The sequence below is a fragment of the Trachinotus anak genome, unplaced genomic scaffold, assembly GCF_046630095.1.
Source record: "Trachinotus anak isolate AG129_WGS33_773 ecotype Australia unplaced genomic scaffold, CSIRO_AGI_Tana_v1 ptg000004l, whole genome shotgun sequence".
NCBI lineage: Eukaryota > Metazoa > Chordata > Actinopteri > Carangiformes > Carangidae > Trachinotus > Trachinotus anak.
In genome coordinates, this window is record NW_027273855.1 from 13,750,631 (window position 1) to 13,773,379 (window position 22,749).

General features: G+C 43.8%; 1 protein-coding gene across 21 annotated transcripts in view; it reads left to right on the top strand.

The window, feature by feature from the left end:
- huwe1 (HECT, UBA and WWE domain containing E3 ubiquitin protein ligase 1) overlaps nucleotides 1-22,749 on the top strand; it is a 42,243-nt gene that overhangs the window by 13,764 nt on the left and 5,730 nt on the right. For 6 of the 21 annotated variants that reach the window (XM_071476145.1, XM_071476152.1, XM_071476150.1 and 3 more), the window contains 50 exons: nucleotides 92-149; nucleotides 272-448; nucleotides 663-908; nucleotides 1,325-1,458; nucleotides 1,544-1,656; nucleotides 1,748-1,930; nucleotides 2,062-2,278; nucleotides 2,353-2,475; nucleotides 2,609-2,846; nucleotides 3,331-3,678; nucleotides 4,102-4,158; nucleotides 4,602-4,724; nucleotides 4,822-4,917; nucleotides 5,031-5,300; nucleotides 5,770-5,922; nucleotides 6,063-6,190; nucleotides 6,305-6,386; nucleotides 6,595-6,771; nucleotides 6,919-7,458; nucleotides 7,637-7,832; nucleotides 7,995-8,162; nucleotides 8,261-8,409; nucleotides 8,509-8,575; nucleotides 9,042-9,265; nucleotides 9,372-9,583; nucleotides 9,721-9,903; nucleotides 10,422-10,594; nucleotides 10,684-10,823; nucleotides 11,012-11,087; nucleotides 11,364-11,462; nucleotides 12,236-12,363; nucleotides 12,448-12,607; nucleotides 13,264-13,492; nucleotides 13,609-13,787; nucleotides 13,881-13,970; nucleotides 14,588-14,748; nucleotides 14,866-14,908; nucleotides 15,722-16,102; nucleotides 16,321-16,531; nucleotides 17,030-17,154; nucleotides 17,252-17,472; nucleotides 17,608-17,999; nucleotides 18,173-18,815; nucleotides 18,910-19,624; nucleotides 19,707-19,822; nucleotides 20,714-20,870; nucleotides 20,963-21,094; nucleotides 21,312-21,527; nucleotides 21,631-21,866; nucleotides 22,640-22,742. In XM_071476145.1, coding sequence (XP_071332246.1) covers nucleotides 92-149; nucleotides 272-448; nucleotides 663-908; nucleotides 1,325-1,458; nucleotides 1,544-1,656; nucleotides 1,748-1,930; nucleotides 2,062-2,278; nucleotides 2,353-2,475; nucleotides 2,609-2,846; nucleotides 3,331-3,678; nucleotides 4,102-4,158; nucleotides 4,602-4,724; nucleotides 4,822-4,917; nucleotides 5,031-5,300; nucleotides 5,770-5,922; nucleotides 6,063-6,190; nucleotides 6,305-6,386; nucleotides 6,595-6,771; nucleotides 6,919-7,458; nucleotides 7,637-7,832; nucleotides 7,995-8,162; nucleotides 8,261-8,409; nucleotides 8,509-8,575; nucleotides 9,042-9,265; nucleotides 9,372-9,583; nucleotides 9,721-9,903; nucleotides 10,422-10,594; nucleotides 10,684-10,823; nucleotides 11,012-11,087; nucleotides 11,364-11,462; nucleotides 12,236-12,363; nucleotides 12,448-12,607; nucleotides 13,264-13,492; nucleotides 13,609-13,787; nucleotides 13,881-13,970; nucleotides 14,588-14,748; nucleotides 14,866-14,908; nucleotides 15,722-16,102; nucleotides 16,321-16,531; nucleotides 17,030-17,154; nucleotides 17,252-17,472; nucleotides 17,608-17,999; nucleotides 18,173-18,815; nucleotides 18,910-19,624; nucleotides 19,707-19,822; nucleotides 20,714-20,870; nucleotides 20,963-21,094; nucleotides 21,312-21,527; nucleotides 21,631-21,866; nucleotides 22,640-22,742 — 9,788 coding nt within the window. Of the gene's footprint in view, nucleotides 1-91; nucleotides 150-271; nucleotides 449-662; nucleotides 909-1,324; nucleotides 1,459-1,543; nucleotides 1,657-1,747; nucleotides 1,931-2,061; nucleotides 2,279-2,352; nucleotides 2,476-2,608; nucleotides 2,847-3,330; nucleotides 3,679-4,101; nucleotides 4,159-4,601; nucleotides 4,725-4,821; nucleotides 4,918-5,030; nucleotides 5,301-5,769; nucleotides 5,923-6,062; nucleotides 6,191-6,304; nucleotides 6,387-6,594; nucleotides 6,772-6,918; nucleotides 7,459-7,636; nucleotides 7,833-7,994; nucleotides 8,163-8,260; nucleotides 8,410-8,508; nucleotides 8,576-9,041; nucleotides 9,266-9,371; nucleotides 9,584-9,720; nucleotides 9,904-10,421; nucleotides 10,595-10,683; nucleotides 10,824-11,011; nucleotides 11,088-11,363; nucleotides 11,463-12,235; nucleotides 12,364-12,447; nucleotides 12,608-13,263; nucleotides 13,493-13,608; nucleotides 13,788-13,880; nucleotides 13,971-14,587; nucleotides 14,749-14,865; nucleotides 14,909-15,721; nucleotides 16,103-16,320; nucleotides 16,532-17,029; nucleotides 17,155-17,251; nucleotides 17,473-17,607; nucleotides 18,000-18,172; nucleotides 18,816-18,909; nucleotides 19,625-19,706; nucleotides 19,823-20,713; nucleotides 20,871-20,962; nucleotides 21,096-21,311; nucleotides 21,528-21,630; nucleotides 21,867-22,639; nucleotides 22,743-22,749 lie in introns of all 21 variants that reach the window. The other 15 variants (XM_071476149.1, XM_071476153.1, XM_071476158.1 and 12 more) reach the window with 13 other exon arrangements.

A 22,749-nucleotide genomic window follows, 5' to 3' on the forward strand; every position in this document is an offset into this window, starting at 1 on the left:
TTTTCAGACTGATCATTTTTCAAGTCAGCTGAATACATTTCAAATATTTTAGTCAATAGTTGTCATTTTAATGATATGTGGATTCTTGTAGGGTGGTTGGCACTGAAGAACGGATACCCATCCCTCTAATGGATTATATTCTGAATGTGGTGAGTATTGATTGTTTGACAGTTTTGGTATTGTTTTGGGTATGTTGTGAAATATTCCAAGCTGTAAAGCAGTGCTCTGATTTCACAGTTCAGTCACTGATTTGTGATGCACATTTTTCCAGATGAAGTTTGTGGAGTCCATACTAAGCAACAACACCACAGATGACCACTGTCAGGAGTTTGTCAACCAGAAGGGGCTGCTACCACTGGTTTCTATTCTGGGCTTGCCCAACTTGCCCATAGACTTCCCCACCTCTGCAGCCTGCCAAGCTGTGGCTGGTGTTTGCAAATCCATATTGGTGAGCATAAAGGAAAGATCACTGTTGTGATTTCTTTCTTAATTGTATTTAGTTATCTTGAGTGGCACACATTAACATAAAGGTGATGTTAAAGTGCCATATGTAGCCAATAGACCTACTTTGAGCTGCATTGCCTGGGCAACTCAATAATAACAGTTATAATCTGCTGAATTTAGACTGAAGTTTTTTTCCCCCCAAAACCTCTCCACCTTAGACTCTCTCACATGAGCCTAAGGTACTCCAGGAAGGCCTCTGTCAACTGGACAGCATCCTGACATCTCTGGAACCACTTCACAGGCCAATTGAGGTGCCTGGTGGGTCTGTGCTTCTCAGAGAACTGGCAAATGCGGGTCATGTCACCGACGCCACGTTGTCAGCCCGTGCCACACCACTTCTTCATGCACTAACCGCAGCACATGCCTATATCCTCATGTTTGTCCATACTTGCAGAGTAGGACAGGTAAATATAGTTGTATTTTATTATCAAATAGAATTAACACCCCTCAACCTATTGTAATAACATGAAATTGTTGTCAGATTGTTCATCTAACAGTTGCCTATGCAGCCAATTAATTTGTGTTATTTATTTGTACTTAAGATAAATAATTTTTTAGAGAATGTTTTTAAAGATCTAATTGCAACCACTGTACTCTATATCACTGTTGTGAACAATAAACCATGCAGAAGAGTGAATCATTTTTAGAGGCACTGTATTCCACAGAATTACTTTTTATAACTAGTTTTAACTTCAAGATCTAATCTATTGTATTGTATTGTATTGTATTTATGGCATTCAAGCTGTATAGCGGGTCTTAAAATTTGTAATCTTTTTAGAATGGTTCAGCAGCTCTGAATGTTTGTTCTCTTTCTGAACAGAGTGAGATCAGGGCTATCTCAGTCAACCAGTGGGGCTCCCAGCTCGGCTTGAGTGTTCTCAACAAGCTCAGTCAGCTCTACTGCTCTCTGGTATGGGAGAGCACTGTGCTGCTGTCCCTTTGCACACCAAACAGGTGAATCTCTCATACTTTTACCCTTTTATTTTAAATAAGTGGTCAGCTGTAAACCCTCTTAACACCTCTCGCCCATCCCCAACAGCCTGCCACCAGGATGTGAGTTTGGCCAGGCTGACATGCAGAAACTGGTGCCCAAAGAAGAGAAACCATCTGGCAGCACTGCAGCAACCACAGCTTCTGGTTCCAGGAGAACTGGTATTATAACCATTTAACTTAAAAACAGCAACGTCCTACCATGTCCCTCGAACGCCATCCAACAACTTAACTTACTTCTACCTTTATCTAGCAGATTCTGAGACAGTGTCTGTGGATTCATCTGCTGGTGGACTGTTGGAAGGCATGGGTCTAGATGGGGACACCCTTGCTCCCATGGAGACAGATGAACCCACTGCAACAGACCCTAAGGCCAAGTCCAAACTTACCCCAGCTATGGCCACCCGCATCAAACAGATAAAACCGCTACTCTCTGGTGAGATGATTTCTATGATATATAATCCATTTTTCTCTGTTAGTATTCTAACAGGTTTTTTAAAGATAAAATAACCTTAACTATCTTAAAACTGTGAGTTTATTGTCTCACTGACCTTGTTTCTTCTCCAGCTTCGTCTCGGCTAGGTAGGGCTCTGGCTGAGCTGTTTGGCTTGCTGGTGAAGCTGTGTGTGGGCTCTCCAGTCCGCCAACGCCGCTCCCACCATGCCACAAGCACAGGCACTACCCCCACACCTGCTGCCCGGGCCACTGCCTCTGCTCTTACCAAGCTCCTCACCAAGGGTCTGAGTTGGCAGCCCCCACCCTACACACCCACCCCTCGCTTTAGGTAAGAGCAGACTACCCCTTTGATAATATGTGCATTTTACACAGAGGTGGTATTAAGTGTCTTTTGTCTGGCAGGCTGACTTTCTTCATCTGCTCAGTGGGCTTCACATCTCCCATGCTGTTTGATGAGAGAAAGTACCCCTACCACCTGATGCTGCAAAAGTTCTTTTGCTCTGGGGGGCATGATGCCTTATTTGAGTAAGTCCCACCATGTTGTGACATATCATGATCAAGAACTGTACTGTATCTTCAGATGTTGATTGCTGATATCCAAAGTATTCTAATTTTTATGTTTGACAGGAGTTTTATTGGTTGTGTTGCTCTTGTACAGGACATTTAACTGGGCTCTGTCAATGGGAGGGAAAGTGCCTGTTTCTGAGGGTCTGGAGCACACTGATCTACCAGATGGGACAGGGGAGTTTCTGGATGCCTGGTTAATGCTGGTGGAGAAGATGGTGAACCCAAGCACTGTGCTGGACTCACCCCACTCCCTGCCAGCTAAAATGCCTGGGGTCACACCCACCATGCCCCAGTTCAGCGCCCTTCGGTTCCTCATCGTCACCCAGAAGGTCAGTATTCATATTCAAATGAGTCTATTGCAACCTGCAAGTTTATGTTTTCAACATGGAAAGTCAGTTATACATAATGCATGGCATTCAAATGTTTAAACTCATGAGAATGTGGTAGTCTGGGACAGGGGCTGGAGAGTTGGACACCACAAAATTCCTCCCTGCTTTCTTTTTCAAAAATGTTTTTTCTATCTTATTGCATTTCTTCATTTTAATACCATGAAGTGGTAATTTTAGGCAACACACTTTCATGACTTCTCTTAAGATACCTCAAGTTATAGAAATAAATGGGATAGCATCAATCAGTTCATTTGGTCTCCTCATGAACATGGTAAACACGATCTTATTGAAATGCAGCTTACTGTATCTCTCATACACATTCATGTATAAGCCTCCAGGTTTATGAGCATTTTACTTTCTAGGGCTGAGAGTTGGAGTTGAATGTGTATTGTTATTATTGTAACACAGTCTCTCCTTCATCAAGGCTGCATTCAACTGCATCCGCAGTCTGTGGAATAGGAAGCCGCTAAAGGTGTACGGAGGCAGAATGGCTGAATCCATGCTGGCCATCCTCTGCCACATCCTAAGAGGGGAGCCTGTTATCCAGGAGCGACTGGCCAAAGAGAGGGAGGGGACAGTGCGGCCAGATGACGAGGGGACCTCCACTGCTTCTTTGGGACCCAGCGGAGCCCCTGGAGCACCTACAACAGGTGGAGAAGCACCAGCAGCAACTGGAACAACTTCTGGAGGGCCAGCAGGAGGATCAGCTGATGATTCAACTGCTTCTACCCCCCGCCGTGAACCCCAGGTTAATCAGGCTCAGCTTACACAGGTATGTAGGAAACCTGTCTGGCACTTCTCAGTTGATTTTTGATATTGGCGTTCCTTTTTATCATCAAGTACTGTTTTACACACTTTCTTCTTTTGGGTAATACTGCAGGAACAACTGGGGACAAATTGTGTACATTTGTTTATTTCATTATTTTTCTTTTGTCTCAAGTTGTGTGGTGTTATTTGTAGTTTGACCAACAGCTTTTCCTGCTTACTAGCTGTGGTTTGGCCCTGCAGCCTTGATGATATTTTCAGTTGGCTGTTCCACTACTTCAGACAGTTTAACGGCACAGGTTTACTGCATAATACCATATGTCGGTGGCCATGTAAGCAAGAAACTAAAACAGAGGTTCCCTCTTTACCAATCTTCCTCCCCTATATTCTGCATGCAATGAATCCTGGGACACCATTTGTTTTGTAACAGGAAAGATGCAGAGGGAGAGGGAGGCACGCACAGGTCCGCCAGCAGCAGCTCCAGCAGGTATCAGAGCCATCAGGGAGAGGTGGAGAAATTGAGAGAAGAGGTGGTGAGAGGGAAAAAGTGAAGGATAGAGGTTGGAGAGGGAGAACTGATTGAGCAAGGAAAGGGAGAGTGGACTTTGGACCACATTATTGTATTGTATTTTATTATATTCAGACCTTGTAAGGCAGAATATCAAGAGTTTTGAAGGAAAAAGGTTTGATTGGAGAGGTTGTGTGTAGAGGCCTCTCAGCATTGATTTAAAAAAAGATGGGTAGACCAGGAGTAACTGGAACTATTTATCCTTGTCCTTCATAATGATTTTGGGCATCTTTGACTTCGCCTCATCTTTAATGACATTTGTCAGTTGTCGTCATAATCTCCAACTTTTATTTTCCCCGCGTTCATGACACCATCTGTGTTTGCTCTTGTAAAAGTACGACTTCCTCTTTTGTTTGTTCTAGCTGATAGATATGGGTTTCTCAAGAGAGCATGCCATGGAGGCCCTTCTGAACACCAGCACCATGGAGCAGGCTACAGAATACTTACTTACGCACCCCCCTCCACTTCTTGGTGGAGCAGTAAGAGTAAGGCTTCATAGACAGAAACGCGCATATTTCCATGATTTGTAACATTCATAAGTCAAGCTCAGGCAACTGACATTGTTGCCCTTACTCAATCTAGGACCTGACTATGTCTGAGGAGGACCAGATGATGAGGGCAATTGCCATGTCACTTGGGCAAGAGGTCAGCATGGAACAACGGTCTGACTCTCCTGAGGTATGTCATTCTCACTGCTCAAATTACATGGAAAAACCATCTGTGGCTACCGCATGAATGAAAACTTAACTTTACCTGGGCAGCTGTTGAGTTTATTTGTGTGTCTGCTTCAGGAAGCAGCACGTCGGCGTGAGGAGGAGGACAGGAGAGCCAGGGAGCGGGCAGAAGAGGAGGAGGCCCGCTGCTTAGAACGCTTCATGGAGGCTGAGCCACTGGACCCCCAGGAGCTGCATACATTCACTGACTCCATGCTGCCTGGCTGCTTCCATCTTCTGGATGAGCTGCCTGACACAGTCTACCGACTCTGTGACCTGCTGATGACTGCCATCAAGAGGAGTGGCCCAGAGTACCGAGATCTTATCCTTGGCCAGGTTGTTCACCAGGTAAGTGGATAAATGCATGTTTATGCTCTGTTCTGCTCTCTGGAGCCTACTATGCATGTATGTTCAGAGGCAAGATTCCTTGATGAAGTGGGCCATGAAAGATGTTTCTCTTAATTCCTGTTTTGTTTCCAAAGCACTGACCTTACAATCTTGACAAAACACATTTCCTGTGAATTTTTTTTGAAAGCTTAAATATCAAAGTGAAAGTTGTCAGATTCAGATTTGCATTTAGTTGAATAACCATCTCTTTGTGTCTGTCTTTGTAATTAATTGCTAGATATTTTAGATAAAATGCTTTAACCAAATGAAACTCTATAAGCCATTATGCATTTTTGTGTTTTATCATTCATCACAAGTGGCCATGAAAACATCTTTTAAAATCATCTTTAAACTGTGAGCTTTGAGTAAATCTTGACAATAGAGGCACAACATTTTTGTACCAGCCTGATTGTGTTCATGTTGTGTGTAGGTGTGGGAGGCAGCAGATGTGCTGATCAAGGCAGCTGAGCCACTAACAACCAGTGACACAAAGACGGTGTCTGAGTGGACCAGACAGATGGCTACACTGCCCCAGGCCTCCAAGCTGGCAACACGAATTCTTCTGCTCACGTTGCTCTTTGAGGTAGCAGAAACATACACTTAAAAAGTTCTAGCCTTAAAATGTTCATTCTTAGATCATAGATCATATAAATGTTCACCCATTTTCTGTCATTGGTCATCTACAAATCCCAAACAATCATTTGCTGTTTTCTGTTTTGAAAGGAACTAAAGCTGTTGGGTGCCAGAGTGGTCGAGAACAGTGGGATTCTTGATTTGCTGATTAAGCTGCTTGAGGTTGTGCAGCCCTGTCTGCAGGCTGCTAAAGAGCAGAAAGACATCCAGACACCAAAGTGAGTTTTGCACAGCCCTACATACCTCTCTGAAATGTTACACCAGTTTTTCATCATGAGAGACCTAGTTTGTTTGTTACCCTTATTATATAAAATGACTTCCTTTTTCTGCAGATGGATCACACCAGTACTGTTGATCATTGACTTCTATGAGAAGATGGCAGTCTCTTCAAAGCGCAGAGAACAAATGAACAAGGTGCAAATGAACCTTATAATACAAAGCCAGGGATACAGATTACAAAATATTAAGTTAAAAAAAAAAAGAAAAATTAACTTCTTGTATGTTGGTATTTCACAGCCCATATGGTATTTTATACCAATAAACTCTGTACATTACATTGTAAGGTGTTAGTTTGTGGATCTCTTTTGTACAGTTATTAAATTCTCTCTGGGACTACCTTTAGTATCTGCAGCCCAATGGGAATAACTGGCGATGGTTTGATGACCGCTCTGGCCGCTGGTGCAGTTACAGTGCATCAAACAACAGCACCATTGACTCAGCATGGAGGGCTGGGGAGAGCAGTGTCCGCTTCACAGCTGGACGCCGAAGATACACTGTCCAGTTTAACACCATGGTGCAGGTACATACAAACTTAAAGATCTTTCTCCACTGTCGGAGAATACACATAGAATATATATATTTTTTTAAATCTATGAACTTAATTTCGTGGTTGATTGTTTAGTAGAGTTTCCTTGGTTCCTTTGGTTAAATCCACTCTCTTGGGCAGGTAAACGAGGAGACTGGTAACAGGAGGCCAGTGATGTTGACCGTCCAGAGAGTGCCTCGCATGCCCAAGCCTGCCAAGACTGGTAGCATTACTGACTCTGAAAGGGAAGAGGCAGACAGGAGCAAAGCTGAGGAAACCCAGACTGACCTAGACTCAGGGTCAGCAGTGGAGATGAGTGCTCCTAAGGATGATTCCAACCAGCTGAAGGAGACCACCTCCACCCTGGAGTCTGACTACTCTCAGGGCTCTGATATTGTTGTACAAGGCCTGACTGAGGACATGACCACCGTTCTTATTCGGGCCTGTGTCAGTATGATTAGTGTTCCTGTGGACCCAGACACCCTCCACGCCACACTGCGTTTATGTTTGCGCCTGACACGCAATCATCACTATGCTATGATGTTTGCTGAGTTGAAGAGCACACGGATGATTTTGGGGCTGACGCAGAGCTCTGGCTTCAATGGCTTCACCCCACTTGTTACTCTGCTGTTCAGACACATCATAGAAGATCCAGCAACACTCCGGCACACGATGGAAAAGGTTAGTCTATTCTCCTACTGCTGAAATGGAGCTCACAATATATGAAGATAATGTCAGGTCAACTACTTGACAGTATCTTTCATCACCAATTTGTTTTTGCTAATTATGGCATTTTCTGAATAATTCTTCTATGTTGCATTTATAAACAAAAACAAATCAATCAACAATGTTGCCGTAGGTGGTGAGGTCAGCTGTGACCAGCGGAGCAGGCAGTACCACCTCAGGAGTGGTGTCCGGCAGTCTTGGTTCCAGAGAAATCAATTATATTCTTCGTGTCCTCGGCCCTGCTGCCTGCCGTAACCCTGAATGCTTTGCTGAAACAGCCAGCAATTGTGTCCGCATTGCTCTGCCTGCACCACGTGGAGCTGGCACTGGTGAGTGTGCACGCTTTTGGTAGGCTTTAGTTTTTGTAGGTGTTGTAACTTCATTAGATTTAAAGTTACTAGTACTGTGAATTGATTTATTTAGCTATACGGTTATATCTAAATTTGTAACCCCAATAAGCTCATACTTAATTTTTTTTTTTTTTTTTAAAGCCTCTGATGATGAGTTTGAGAACCTTCGAATTAAGGGTCCTAATGCAGTGCAGCTGGTGAAGACCACTCCGCTGAAACTCTCCCCCTTACCTCCTATCCCTGACACTATCAAGGAGGTCATTTATGACATGCTCAATGCTTTGGCTGCCTACCATGCTCCTGAAGAACGTAAGACATCCTACCAATATCTATTTGAAGAGTGTATATGTAATTTTAATAAATAGTCATTTGAACATTTTAGCTAAGTGTGTGCTTTTGTGTGGCAGCTGAGCGTCCAGAAGAACGTGCAGCAGCTGTGCCTGGTGGACAAGACCTGTGCCAGATTTTGCAGGATGTTGGTGATGACGTTTATCAGCAGTACCGACTCACCCGACAGGGCAGCGACTTTGACTCCCAGTCTGCATTCCATATCAATGTGAGTCTCATTAACAAGTATTCCTGTTTAGTGTGTGTATTGAAACGTGGAATGTGCCATCTCCTCATTAAATAATTGCACTGTGTCTGTTTCTCTCAGACTCAAGTATTTGCTGCTGATGGAGGTGTGGCTGAGTCTTCTCAGTCTGGCACACCACAAGGAGAAGGTGAGAATGAGAGCAAATGCAAAGTAACTGCACATATGAGATACTGTTGTCCCTCCTCACATCATTTGATTAGCTATCAGTCTAATAGCTTTGTTGATGTCATTTATTGCAAAGCAGTGTATGGAATGGTGAAAGTCTGTATGTTAATAGTGTAGCACAGTCAGTCAGTCCATAGTTTTTATTGTACAACTGTTTCAGCTTACCAGTAGATTAATTAAATGATTAGATGAAAATGCTCATTTCAAAGAACCTTGCTCTGATTTGTTCATGGTAATTTGCTGTGATAGGTTTTGGTCCTAAATAAACTATAGCTAAATAGCTAAATGTGCTCCAGACTAGGTGTACAATTGATTTTAAAGACTTCCCTTTGGCTTGATTTGAGTTCTCACTTTATTTATTCAAGACAGTTCCCCATATAAGTGTGTGAGGTGTAAATGATCTATTCTATCATTCTGTTTTGTGTTAGCCTCCACACCCGAAGAGATGCGGGAGGAGAAGAAAGAACAGGAGGGAGAGAAGGGTACCAGCTCAGATGAGGGTAAAGCAGCCAAAGTTAAGGCAAGCAAGCCTCTAATGCCTACCTCCACCATCCTGAGACTGCTGGCTGAACTGGTGCGCTCCTATGTGGGCATAGCCACATTAATCGCCTCCTACTGCTATACTGCTGGACAGTCCGAGCTTATTAAGGAGGTAGGTAGTGAAACGAAATCTTGTCAGCTCTTGACACCTCTGTATTGCCCTACCTTTTAATATAGTTTACCTCCTAACCCATTTGGACCTCCCTGCATCCTAATAGGATTGCAGTGTTCTAGCCTTTGTGCTCGACCACTTGCTGCCCCATACCCAGAACTCAGAGGACAAGGACACCCCAGCCTTGGCACGTCTCTTCCTAGCCAGCCTAGCAGCTGCTGGCACAGGCACTGATGCCCAGGTCGCCCTAGTCAATGAGGTGAAGGCCGCCCTTAGTCGAGCTCTAGCAATGGCAGAAGGCACCGAAAAACATGCCAGGTAAACAAAATAAAAAATGTGTAAATTGATCTGATATTGTTACTATGATCGACAAATGAATGACTTATGAATTATATGGATCTGTACAAACCCCTGCTCCCTTTCTTAGTCTTTGACCTGACACATCTAATTCACAGGCTTCAGGCTGTGATGTGCATCATCAGCACCATCATGGAATCATGTCCGTCCACATCAAGCTTCTATAGCACCGCAGCAGCCAAGACACAACACAATGGCATGAACAATATCATAAGGCTCTTTCTTAAGAAAGGACTGGTTAACGACTTGGCCCGTGTGCCTCACAGCTTGGATTTGTCGAGGTATATACCATATTAATTTAAATTGCTAATTGTTTTGCAGTTCAGATAGTATCAGACTGGAGGCCTGCATCACAAAGTTTGATCTGTGGATTAGTCAGTTTAGTCAGTTTTCTTGTAAGCAAGAAAAGTTCCATTAAGATTGTGTTTCTTCCCAAAATACACTGGCCATGTCCTTAAGGTTTAACAAATGTGACAAGTGACCTTATAAAACACTTCCAATGTAAGTATTTTACATTCATGTTTACCAGTTTGCAGTCTTTTGTCGAAAACAGCTCTGTAGTAATACTCATGGTGATCATGGCAACCTAAACCCAGGGCTGACTGAGCCTGTTTGTAATCTTGGCTCACCCGGATCAACAATTTTTTAGCTGAATAAACCCTATATCTCAAAAAAAGCTAACAAAGTTGAGCTTGATTGTTTGGTAGTTATATTTCAGAGTCAAGTTGGTTTTGCAAAAAGTTTGTGTCATATCAATATAAAGTGATTCTTTATTCTTCCTTTACATCATTTAATTTAGTCCCAACATGGCCAACACAGTGAATGCTGCTCTGAAGCCTCTGGAGACTCTGTCCCGCATTGTTAACCAACCCAGCAGTCTGTTTGGGGGCAAAGGAAGCTCCAGCAAGAACAAGACTGAACATGATACTGTGGGCACTGCCAGGGACAGCAACAGCAATACTCAGGACCAAGGTATCAACATGAGTCCGATGAGAGATTTCAAAACTCTAGCTCTGGTGATTCCAAATATGTCTGTTGCTGAAGTATGACATCTGTTCCAGGAGAGTCTGGTGAGGCAGAGCCAGTGGAGGGCAACCACAGGGTGCAGGGAACAGACAGTGACTTGATGGATGGAGAGACGGAGGGAGACACTGTGGTCATTGCTGGACAGCCAGAGGTTCTCAGCACACAGGCAATGCAGGTGATGGATGCTGTATTACACAAAATACTCAAATAATATTCCACCACATTACCTGTAACCTCTATAATTACTGGTCATAACACAAGTGGGTATGACCAAAGATAGATAACTTAGCATCAAGATAATGTGCCCATTTCTTCACTTTAATTGCAGACATTGCATTTATGTATCAATTTCTGTGCTTGTAGGTAGAGAATGAGTTGGTGGATCTGATTGATGAGCTGTTGGAGAGAGATGCTGGCACTGTCAACAGTGCAATTATAGGTAAGCCATTGAATTAATCTTTGAAGGGTCAGCAAGGGTAGACGGTAAACGGTCAGAATGGTTGTGTGCACACCCTCTAACCCTCAGTGGGATAGGTGCTGGATACCAAAGAAAATCAATAAAATGACAATAAAAAGTGTGTCTGCACCCTGGAATCACAGCTCTCTTTAGTTTTATGAATTTTGTTATATGAGATTCCAGAGTGCAGGTGTAGTCCTTGTATTGCAGACAGGTAAAGAGACAAATGTATGACTTGCTGTCTGTTCTGTGAATCAGTGGGGCGCAGCGGTGAAGATGAATCACAAGAGGACGTGTTGATGGATGAGGCCCCCTCCAATATTAGCCAGGCATCCACTCTTCAGGCCAACCGGGAAGGTAAGGCATTGACACATCAGACTGTTTATCAGACATGTTTATCATTTAAAAAACCTACAGTTGCAACTGCCTCTGTGCGGGGGGCATTAAGTTTTACACTTGTCTTTCTGTCCCATTCTCATGACAACAAAATCTCATTGTGCAAACACTCACTTTGACTCAAGGATGAACTGATTAGATTTTGGTGGTCAAAGGTCAAGGTCAAGGTGACCTTGCAAAACAAGGTTTTGGCCTTGTAAAGGCAATATCTCAGGATATCCTCAGGGGATTCCCTTCAGATTTTGGCTCAAATGTCCATTTGGACTCAAGGATGAACTGATTTAGATTTTGGTGGTAAAAGGTCAAGGTCACTGTGACCTCACAAGATATATTTTTGGCCATAACTCACAAATTCATACACTAATTATGCCACAATTTAACAAAAATATCTGATGACATTTTATATCCAAATGGATCACTGTGACATAATGTTCTGCAAAAACACTTCTGGACATTATACAAAGCTGTGACTCAGGAAGGGGAGATTGTGACCATATTTCCTGCAACTTAGCTGGTTGGCAGAGGCAAACAACTGCAAGGCAGGAGTTTTTCCTGGTCTGATTTGAAGGTCTGAGAATGAGAATATTGTAATACTGTATAGATTGCTGAGGCCCTTGAGGCATATTTGTGAATTTTTAGCTTATATGAATAAAACTTGGCTTGATTGGTCTCACTGGTAACTTCAGTTTATAAGAACCACTTCTAAGGGACTGTGTGTTTCTCTCTTCCATCAGACTCCATGAACATACTGGAACCAGAGGATGAGGAACACACACAGGAGGAAGATTCTAGTGGCAGCAATGATGATGAAGACAGCCAGGATGAAGAGGAGGAGGAGGAAGAAGAGGAGGAAGAGGATCAGGTATAGATTAACGGAATAAAGTTAAGGCAAGAAGTCTTAATTGTTGCTTATCCTTAAGACTCAAGGTTTCTACTTTCCCTCAAGGATGATGAGGAAGGAGATGAGGATGATGATGATGAAGGTTCAGAGATGGAATTGGACGAGGATTTCCCTGACATCAATGCTGCACCACACATCCGCTTCGAAAGGTTTGACAGGGATGATGACCTCATCATAGAGTTTGACAACATGTTCTCTAACAACGGTAAGCAGTAGTACAGAAAATTATATATATATGTAAAAGCATGTAGTGCTCATAATCACTAGGTTAAATTCATTATTTGTAGGAATTTTAAAATTTTCCCCTTACAATCTCTATTTGAGTCATTAAAATGGTTTGAAATGTAGTTAATCTTAATGTTATACAACTGAATCTCCAATCTCCTTTTTATACTGTTTTCTAAATACTGTTTTCAGCTACACACAACAGTAGATCTTTTTCTTAGCAGACATTTTGACTTGTTATAGCAGGAATAACACAAGGGAAACACATTTTGTTAATAATGGCTCAGTTCCAGCATGCACAATACCAGGACCCTGGAACTAGCTCACCTAAATGGAATGCATTTGTTTTTAATGTTATCAATTACACTTGTGCTTTTCCGATGGTGACATTTCAAAAACTCTTTTGTGAATAAGGGCTGTCAGCCAGTAGCCCTCCTCCAAAGTGCCTCTGCTTGCATCACTCAATAAAGCTCTGGACATCCCAAATTATTGGAGTTACAAATGCACACACACAGAAAAAAGGAGATGATGCAGAAAATATTTTTTTATTAGTTTTAATTTTCATATGCATTACTTGGGGTTGTGTCAGCTGTCCCCCTAATGTCTACCTACTGTTTTCTGTTATTTTTCCATCAGCTGACATCCCTCCTTCCCCAGGCAACATCCCCAGCTCCCACCCACTGATGGTGCGCCATGCAGACCACGGTTCCCTCACCCTAGGCGTGGCAGGCACTAGCAGCCGCCTAGCACAGGGCATGGGTCGCAGCCAGCGGACTCTGCGCCAGCTCACTGCCAACAGTGGACACACCATTCATGTCCACTACCCTGGCAATCGCCAGCCCAACCCCCCACTCATCTTGCAAAGGTGAAAGCATGTTTTTTGGAGGCTGTGTTAAACAACAGATCTGTTGAGCAACGTCTGCTTCGTTTGAGCGATATTGCCAATTAAAATATCTCTTCCTCCTCTACTCCCTTCTTTAGATTGTTGGGCCCCAGTGCTGCAGCTGACATTTTACAGCTGTCTAGCTCCCTACCTCTGCAGTCTCGTGGTCGTGCCCGCCTTTTGGTTGGAAATGAGGATGTGCACATCATTGCTCGTTCTGATGATGAGTTGTTGGATGACTTTTTCCATGAGCAGAGCAGTACTGGGGGACAAGCAGGTAAGAATTAATATAGATTATTATTAATATAATGGTCTTCTGGTTTAGTAATAGGCTGAACTCCTAACATGTTTGTTCTCTCTGTCTCTCTAGGAACTCTCTCTAGTATTCCCACTGCCTTAACTAGATGGACAGATGAGTGTAAAGTGCTGGATGCTGAGAGTATGCATGACTGTGTAGCAGGTGGGTTAGTTGAAGACTGAAAAATCAATTGGATAAATCTGATGATATTACCACAAAAAAAATGTTTGACCATTTTTATCAACCATAATTACATCTTGTCTCACATGTTGATAATGATATCCTGTAATGCCCTGATAAAAGTTGTGTGACCAAAAGCATTGCTGTCCAATAGAATGGGAGACATCAATGACTACAGCATGCAGGCATTTTTTTTCTATATATATTTGATAGTAAAACATAAAAGTAATTTAGACAGTCTGACTTCTTAGTCAAGTAATTGAATTGATGTAGGATCTAGCAGGTTTTCTTATTTGCCATGGCAGACAACCGAGTGTGGCACGAGAACCTTCATTTGGGTGACTATTTTGACAGAATCAGGGGTGGGGATTTGGAGAGAAAGAATCAGTTGGAGTGGAGTGATATATATATATAACCCCGCATTAATCTGTAACTTATTCTCAATTCATGACCAATGAAATGTTTTTACTAATTTAAATGATGGCACCAGATTCATTGTCTTAACCATAAGGTGCATTAACTGTGACTTGGTGACTTGTTGCATCTTTAAGTTACAGCCACAACCATGGATGAATTCTGACATCTGTGTGTGCTTGCAGTGGTGAAGGTTCCTATCCTGCAGCATCTGGAGAGTCTACGAGATGAGGAACTGGAAGAGCGGCGAGAGAAGAGAAGGAGGCAGCTGGCTGAGGAAGAGGAGTCTAAGCAGAATGAGAGGAGGGCCTCTGGGGCAGAACAGGCCAGGGAGCAGAGCCTACAGGTTGCTAAATAATACATTTGGTGGCTGTGTAGGCGGGAGAGTTTTCAAACAAAGTGCGCATGCACCTTTTTGACAATTATATTAATTTTTGCTAATGTAATTTCTTTTTGTCCCTAGGGTTCTGGACTGGGGACAGTTAATGGTGCAGAAAACACTGCAGGTACTGACATTTGTAAATATTGTTCTTTCAGCCTTTTTTTTCCCTCTTAATGTTCAAATGCCTGGACCTGTCTGAAATGGACACCTCAGTGATGGGCACCCAGGGGCAAGCTGCCAGCAAAGCGTGCTTTGGGATGAGGTAGTAGTTTGTATAGTTTTAGGATCACACCAGATCTGGGAGATAACTATACAGTCTACTGTCTTTCTTACGGCAACGCAATACCACCTTGGCATCTTCATCTGCTGCAAAGGGGATCCACTCTTTACTTGCAAATAGCTCAGATAATTATCAGAATTAAATTATCTGATCTACTCTGCTGTCTGAAGCACCTAATTCCAGATATTTACATTATGTCTCAGGTGTACAATTTTGCTTCTTATCTTATATTTCAATATTTTTCTCCTCCTGGCTATGCTGTGGTGAGGTAGTAAGTTGTGTTGTTGTTGGGGATCAGGATTATGCACCCCGTTCAGGAGATAACTATACAACTTACTGCCTTCCTCAGCAGAGGCTATTGGCATCTGTGAAGAAAAGGATCTTTTGTTCTCTAAAGGTTTTGCTTTAGGTTTTTAATTTAGTCAAAATGTTTTCAGCTATTGTTAAATATTATAATGGCCTATTTAATAAGAATAAAAATAGTAGCTGTTGATAAGTATAGACAAAAAAGGTCCAGAATGAGTACTTTTTTTAAAAACCTTGTAATCTATGCCTAGTGACTGAAAAAATAAAGGTCAGTAAGGTTTAATGTACCTGTAAAGAATATCTAAACCTTTATGCATGTCTTTACATATTTTTTTTCTCTGGTTCTTGCAGAGGGTGAGCAGGCTCAGGGTGGTACAGTGTCATGTCTGGACCCACCCAGGGTCTCAGAGGGTTTCCTTACTGCTCCCCCATCTGGAGAGGTCACTCCCACCACACCTGCTCCTCATGAACAGGCCCTAGTCTCCCTGGAGACTGCAATTAGTCAGCAGGTCCACCAGCCAATTGCTGACCTGCTCCTGGCTGATTCGCGTACCAGCTCACTGGCTGCTCTGGCAGGCGCAGGCCTTCCACCCTTGTCATCAGCTGACAGACCAAACAGTGAAGCGGAGGCATCTCAGATGGAAATGTCCCCAGCACCCACAATCGGTGAGAGAGTCGGAGGAGGAGGAGGAGGAGGAGGAGGAGGAGGAGCAGTGGATGAAGGCAGGGAAGGTAGACTAACTTTGAAAATTCTCCTTATACAGACTGGCCTACAGTAAGGACACTAATCTGTAATGTAACTGATGTTGTTGATCCTGGTCTATCATAAAATTTTCTGATCGCTATGAAACAAATCAATCACCTAAGGATTTTTTTTTTTTTTTTTTACAGTGCATTGAGTGACAGTTTCATAATGCTTTCATAACAGTCACTTTTTTTCTTTTTCTCAGCCTCCCTAAGTCCAGACATTGTGGAGACATCAGAGCCTGCAATAGTGGGCGTGTCACAACTGGAAGGATCACCCATGGATACCAGCAGCCCTGCTTCTGCCACTCAGGATGAAGCTGCTCCCAACCCTGCCCAGACCACCCAGCTGTCTCAGGAGCTTTCTGGTAGTGGGGAGAGTGGGCTGACTGACAGGCAGACAGATGCAGAGACTGGGTGAGTAACTTGAAGTATCATTTCTAACCAAATCGACATCAAAAACAGTATCGTGTATCCTTTTTATCTCTTGGTCAGATAACCATAAATGTTTTTATAAAAAGTTACAGGTTATGTGAAATGCTTAATCCCCTTTCATTGCCAGCACATGTAGCACATGTTTCAGTCCAATACATACCAAATAAAATAAAAATAAAGTTAAAGTTTCCCACCAGCTTCTTTTGCCCCAATTTAGTTAACATTTGGTGTCCAAAGTTTGTGCATCAACTCAGTTTGAGGTATTTTGTTGAATACAAAATTTTTGGATACTTTGTGATTGTTTTAAAAGTAGTTGGTACAACTGGTCTTTCTAACCAACTTTATGCCAAAACATGGTTCATTTAAATCTTCACTCCTAAGCTCATTCTACTAATTTGACACAGTGTAAATCATATCAAACATTTTTGCTAACTGATATCCTTTTTGGTTTTTTGTTTTTTATGTTCTTTATATTCATAGCTCTACTTCTGTGTCATCTCCTGGGGAAACAATGCCAAGGAGTGATAGTGCTGATAGCCAATCTCAGGCCATACAGGAAGAGCCCCTCCCATCCACCAGCAATGAGGAGGAGGACCCACTTGCGGGTAAAATGAATGCCTACTATATTTTTCCTATAGTTTTTAAAAAATATTTTTAATACAATATTAAATTTCATAATGTTTGATGTTTTTGTTTTGGAAGGCATCAGTCTGCCAGAGGGTGTTGATCCCTCTTTCCTGGCAGCTCTTCCAGAGGACATCCGTCGAGAGGTGCTGCAAAATCAGCTTGGCATCAGACCACCCTCCCGTCCTCCTGCTGCCACCACCCTGCCTTCCTCTACTCCACCTGTACTGGGAGGACCAGGGGTTACAGAGGTCAGCCCTGAGTTCCTGGCGGCCTTGCCACCTGCCATCCAGGAGGAGGTGAGAGACTCTTCTCAGATTACAGTATCACAAATTACAGTACACAAAATGCTTAGCTTTAGATTTGCAAAAAAAGATAAAATATAATTTCCGAACAAGTCACAGAAAATCTAAGAATGCCATTGGTCGTCCTAGGTTCTTGCCCAGCAACGGGCAGAGCAGCAACGCAGGGAGCTAGCCCAGCAGCCTCCACAGGGAGACACCCCTCTGGATCCAGTCACCTTCATTCAGACGCTGCCCTCAGAGCTCCGGCGTAGTGTCCTGGAGGACATGGAGGACAGTGTGTTGGCTGTCATGCCCCCAGACATTGCTGCTGAAGCAGCTGCCTTGCGTAGAGAGCAAGAGGCACGCCAGAGGCAATTGATGCATGAGAGGCTGTTTGGTCATAGCTCATCTTCAGCCCTATCAGCTATCTTGCGTTCCCCAGCCTTCACCAGTCGGTTAGGGAGCAATCGTGGTGTCCAGTACACCCGGCTGGCTGTGCAAAGAGGAGGCACGTTTCAGATGGGTGGAGGAACAAACCACAGGTGAGAGAGGACAGTGATCTTTTTTTTTTGTGAAATGAGAAGAAAAGTGAAAATATTTATGAGGGACTTTAGAAATGTTTGACGTTTATGTTATTGAAAATATTCTAGGTGATCTTGATCAACCACTTCTGACAGGTGACAAACTGAATATATGTTTCTTCTTGTTTCCTCAGACCATCCAGTTCAAGTGTGGACTCCTTGTTGCGTCTGCGTGGTCGATTGCTGCTGGACCATGAGGCCTTGTCCTGCCTGCTGGTTTTGCTTTTTGTGGATGAACCAAAGCTTAACACCAGCCGTCTGCACCGTGTGCTCAGGAACCTCTGCTACCACTCTCAGACACGTGGCTGGGTCATTCGCAGCCTGTTATCCATCCTCCAGCGCAGCAGCGAAAGTGAGGTGTGTGTGGAGACCTCACGTCTAGAAGACTCCCGTGGCAAGAGGAGCACCCAGGGAGGCTGTGCAGGAAAAGGCTCAGCTACCCCCTCCATCCCCACTTCATCATCCTCATCCTCCTTAGAGCTACTGAACAGGGTAGAGTCTCGCAGCTCCAGCCAGCTTTCCTGGCTTTCTGTTTCTATGGATGCAGCCTTGGGCTGCCGAACAAACATTTTCCAGATTCAGCGAGTGTCAGGTAGGAAGCATGCTGACAGACACTCAGCTGGTGGTTCTGCAGGATCTGGAACACTGGGAGGAGTGTCAGGTGCTACTGCAGGTGTCACGTGTGCTGGAGGTGGAGGCTCCACTGTCCACATCCACCCACAAGCTGCTCCAGTGGTCTGTCGCCATGTGTTGGACACACTTATCCAGCTAGCTAAGGTGAGGTTCCACCTCCATCACTATATATGTTCCATGTCAAAAAGTCAATTAAGTTATAATTGAAATCCTTTTTGTATCTTATCTATATCTGCAGGTGTTCCCCAGCCACTTCACCCAGCAGCGCTGTAAGGATCTGTCAGCATCGTCTTCTGACCTGGACTCTCGTCTTTGTTCAGGCTCCTCTGGTGGAGGGGGTGGGGTCTCCAGGTCAGGGTCACAGTCTCAAAGCAACCCCAGCTCTAATGTCTCCAACACACAGAACTCCTTGGGTTCCTCTGCTGTTACTCCCCAGTCACTGGGAATTTCCACCGATTTTTGGGACCTGCTGGTCAAACTGGACAACATGAATGTCAGCCGCAAGGGCAAAGCCTCAATGAAGACAGTGCCTCTGGGTGGCAGTGCAGAGGCTGAAGGGGCCCAGTTCAGCCTGGAGACCTCCCCTCTAGGTCAGCTGATGAACATGCTGTCCCACCCAGTAATCAGACGGAGCTCCTTGCTCACTGAAAAGCTGCTGCGCTTACTCTCTCTCATATCCATTGCCCTGCCTGACAACAAGGCCACCGAGGTGCCTGCTGGTCACCCCACCCCACAGGCTGCCAACCCCAATACAGCAACCAGCTCAGGAGCCACAGCCCCAGTCACAACACCGGGCACAACATCAGCAGGCTCCACCCAGCCCACTGTAGCAGGCCCAGGGGCCTCTGTGGTAGCTGCAGCCCAGGGTACATCCTCAGGGACAAGTCTAGCAGCCTCCCAGACATCCTCAACAACAATCTCTATACCCACGTCCACTGGAACAACCTCTACAGGTAGTGTTCATTTATTCCAAAATAAAATGTCCTTTGTTCAGGCATTACCGTAAAGGAAATATTGTGTGAAAATGATGTAAAGTTTTTTGGGGTTTTGACAAAACAGGGAAACAGAGGGGCTCTACTGCCACTACAGAGAGTGACAACAAGATGGCCTCCACTGGACTCACAGAGAAACAGCTTCAACTCTCTGTGGAGGTATGGAAAAATAAGTTGAAAATTTGTCATGGGATGTCAGTCATACTATCATGAAATGTGTATGAAATCCCATTACTGTTCATGGAAAGTTTCTAATTTTTTCAAGATATTAGTCTGGATAACTTCTGCTGAGAATCAATGGAGGCATGCCAGTTAGCACACTAAAGAGGAGGTTAAGATGATGATGATAATTCAATCAAGAGACACTGGGTTTGTGGCTCTGAGCTTGTACTCTGTATTTTCTAAATATTAAAAAAAGAGTTACCAGAGATTTAAGTCATAAATCTGCAGCTCAAACACTAATTAGTCATTAGAATATTGACCTGATTAAAGAGTTCCAGCTGATCAGAATTACATGCCCCAAAGCCTAAAACCCTAAATTTCTCTTAACTTTCTGTTACTTGTTTTTTCACATCTAGTGTCTGAACTGTCCTCACCATGCAAGTAAACACAGCTTACTTTTAGCTACATTTAAAAGTGTCCTCTTTCAGAAGAGAAACTAAAAATTACAATGTGTGGGGAGATACAGCATAATCCAGGTAAAATTCAATTGAAACGCATCTGCTACTTTTCATGTGTGAATTTTTCCATGAAAATTTGCATTCGATTCAACAAGCTTCATGGGTGTATCAAAAGTGTGTATCTGCCTTACTGGTTGATCTGCTTCAAGACACTGCCCAATCCACCCAGCTATGTTTTGTGCATGATTTTGCATTAAGGTTTACATCACTGTTAGGACTTGTGTGGGTGGATTGGATATTAATACATACCTTGACTGTTCAGTGTTTTCAACAGAGGCAAACTGATCTATTTTTTGTGTGTCTTAAACCTTGAAAGATTAATAATCCCTGAGATGTTTTCTCTAACTACACTTTGGCTTCTCCTTACAAGGTGTTGACGTCTCACTCATGTTCAGAAGAGGGTCTGGAGGATGCAGCTAATATTCTGCTGCAGCTATCAAGAGGAGACGGTACCACCAGAGACACTGTACTCAGACTGCTGCTCAGTGGAGCTAGACACCTTGGATACACTCTTTGCAAACAGATAGGTTAGTGCTGGGCAACTATAAGGATGCCAGTTGTCATACTCAACAAATACAGTTTTCTATATACACACATTTGAATCTTTTCTCTCCGTCAGGCACATTGCTGGCCGAGCTTAGAGAGTACAACTTGGAGCAGCAGAGACGGGCACAAGCTGATTCGCATTCCCCGGATGCCCCTCCTGAGGATTCCTCCATCTCAGCCAGACTCAAGGGCAAGATGACCAGCAGGTTAGGAGGTTATGACTCTAGAGCTCCCAGTGACAGTTGGTTGTCAATGCACAACCTAATCTCCCTGGGCCTGTGACAGGGACTGGCAAATTAGTTCTCTTTAATCTAAAGTAGCTAAATCGCAAGTGATATTACAGTATGTAGTGATGGTGTCTATTTTTACATATAAGTTAATTTCTTAAAGCTACAATTTCCTTTACCTCGTATGCCTCTGTTGGTCGGGACACAGGTTTGACGGGTCAGAGAGTGTGGTGATTGTGGCTGCACAGAAGCGCACACTTGGGGGACGTGAACTACAGCTTCCCTGCATGAGCTCACTAACCTCCAAGACATCGACGCAGAAGTTTTTCTTGCGAGTGTTGCAGGTCATTATCCAGCTCCGTGAAGACACACGGCGCGCCAACAAGAAGGCCAAACAGACAGGCCGACTAGGTAAGATGATGCTACATATACACAGTATTCTTAATGTATGCATACAATATCCTGATGATCTGTTGAGTGATAAAACCCAATTCCTCCTTCCCTGAATGGCCAGGCTCCACCAGTTTGGGCTCAGCCAGCAGCATCCAGGCTGCGGTGCGTCAGCTGGAGGCTGAAGCTGACGCCATCATCCAGATGGTGAGAGAGGGTCAGCGGTCACGCCGGCTCCAACAGGCACCCCCACCCTCTGCCTCCTCTGCCTCTGCCGCCGTCGCCGCCGGATCTTCAGTGGTGGCCCCCCATGCTCCCACTGGTGCTGCTCCCCCTGCTGGCACGGCTGCTGCTGCCACGGTTAGCATGGGCTGCACTGACAGCAGGCATACTCCTACTCACACACTGCACACACTTAATAAAGGGGATTATTTGAAAGATGGAAAAAATAACATTGACCTCACAGTATGATCATCACAATATAGTTACTCCAAAATTACTGTGGTGGTCATCAAAATGAATGCTATGAAATGGCTAATAGCTACTGACACGCCTTATGTCTAATTTGGCTTTGCCTCAACTGGCTTTGTGCATTTTGGAAAGTCATAAGCTAACACATTAGTTGTTACCCATATCTATTTAATTTTATATTGTATCTCATTGAATTATCTGTAAACAACATAATGCAGTGTGCAGTCAGCCTACAGCCTGCTACCTCAAGTGGTTTATGCATAGTGACAACATCTACAGTGTTGCCATGATTAACATTGACAGCCCCAACAGAAGGACAGTGATCCACTGCATTTTACATCAATGTCTTTGCATTGACATGTTCTACTGTTGAAATGATCTGTATGTGAATGTGCTGCCTGCTCCAAACTGTTTGATCTGTTCCACTGATGTTGTCTGTTGGCTGGCTGACATGGCTTCATGCTTTTGGCCCTCCCTCCCTTCTCAGTTCCACTTCCACTCCTCTCTCAGTGGATCATGGGAATGTCATTTTGCATGGCAGTATCAGTCATGATGGATTACTATGAAAAAAAGGAAAACTGTTAACATTAATCATTAATTCTTAAATTTTTTTTTCTCCCTGTTCATTCTGTCTCTGGTCCTTCCCGATTTGTTTTCTGTAGTCTGAAGTGCAGTCAATGTCAGAAGCCCAGGCAGCCCAGAGAGATGACTCTCCAATGGATGTGGACCAGCCCTCTCCTCTAGAGCAGGACCCTGCACCTCTGGGTATGAC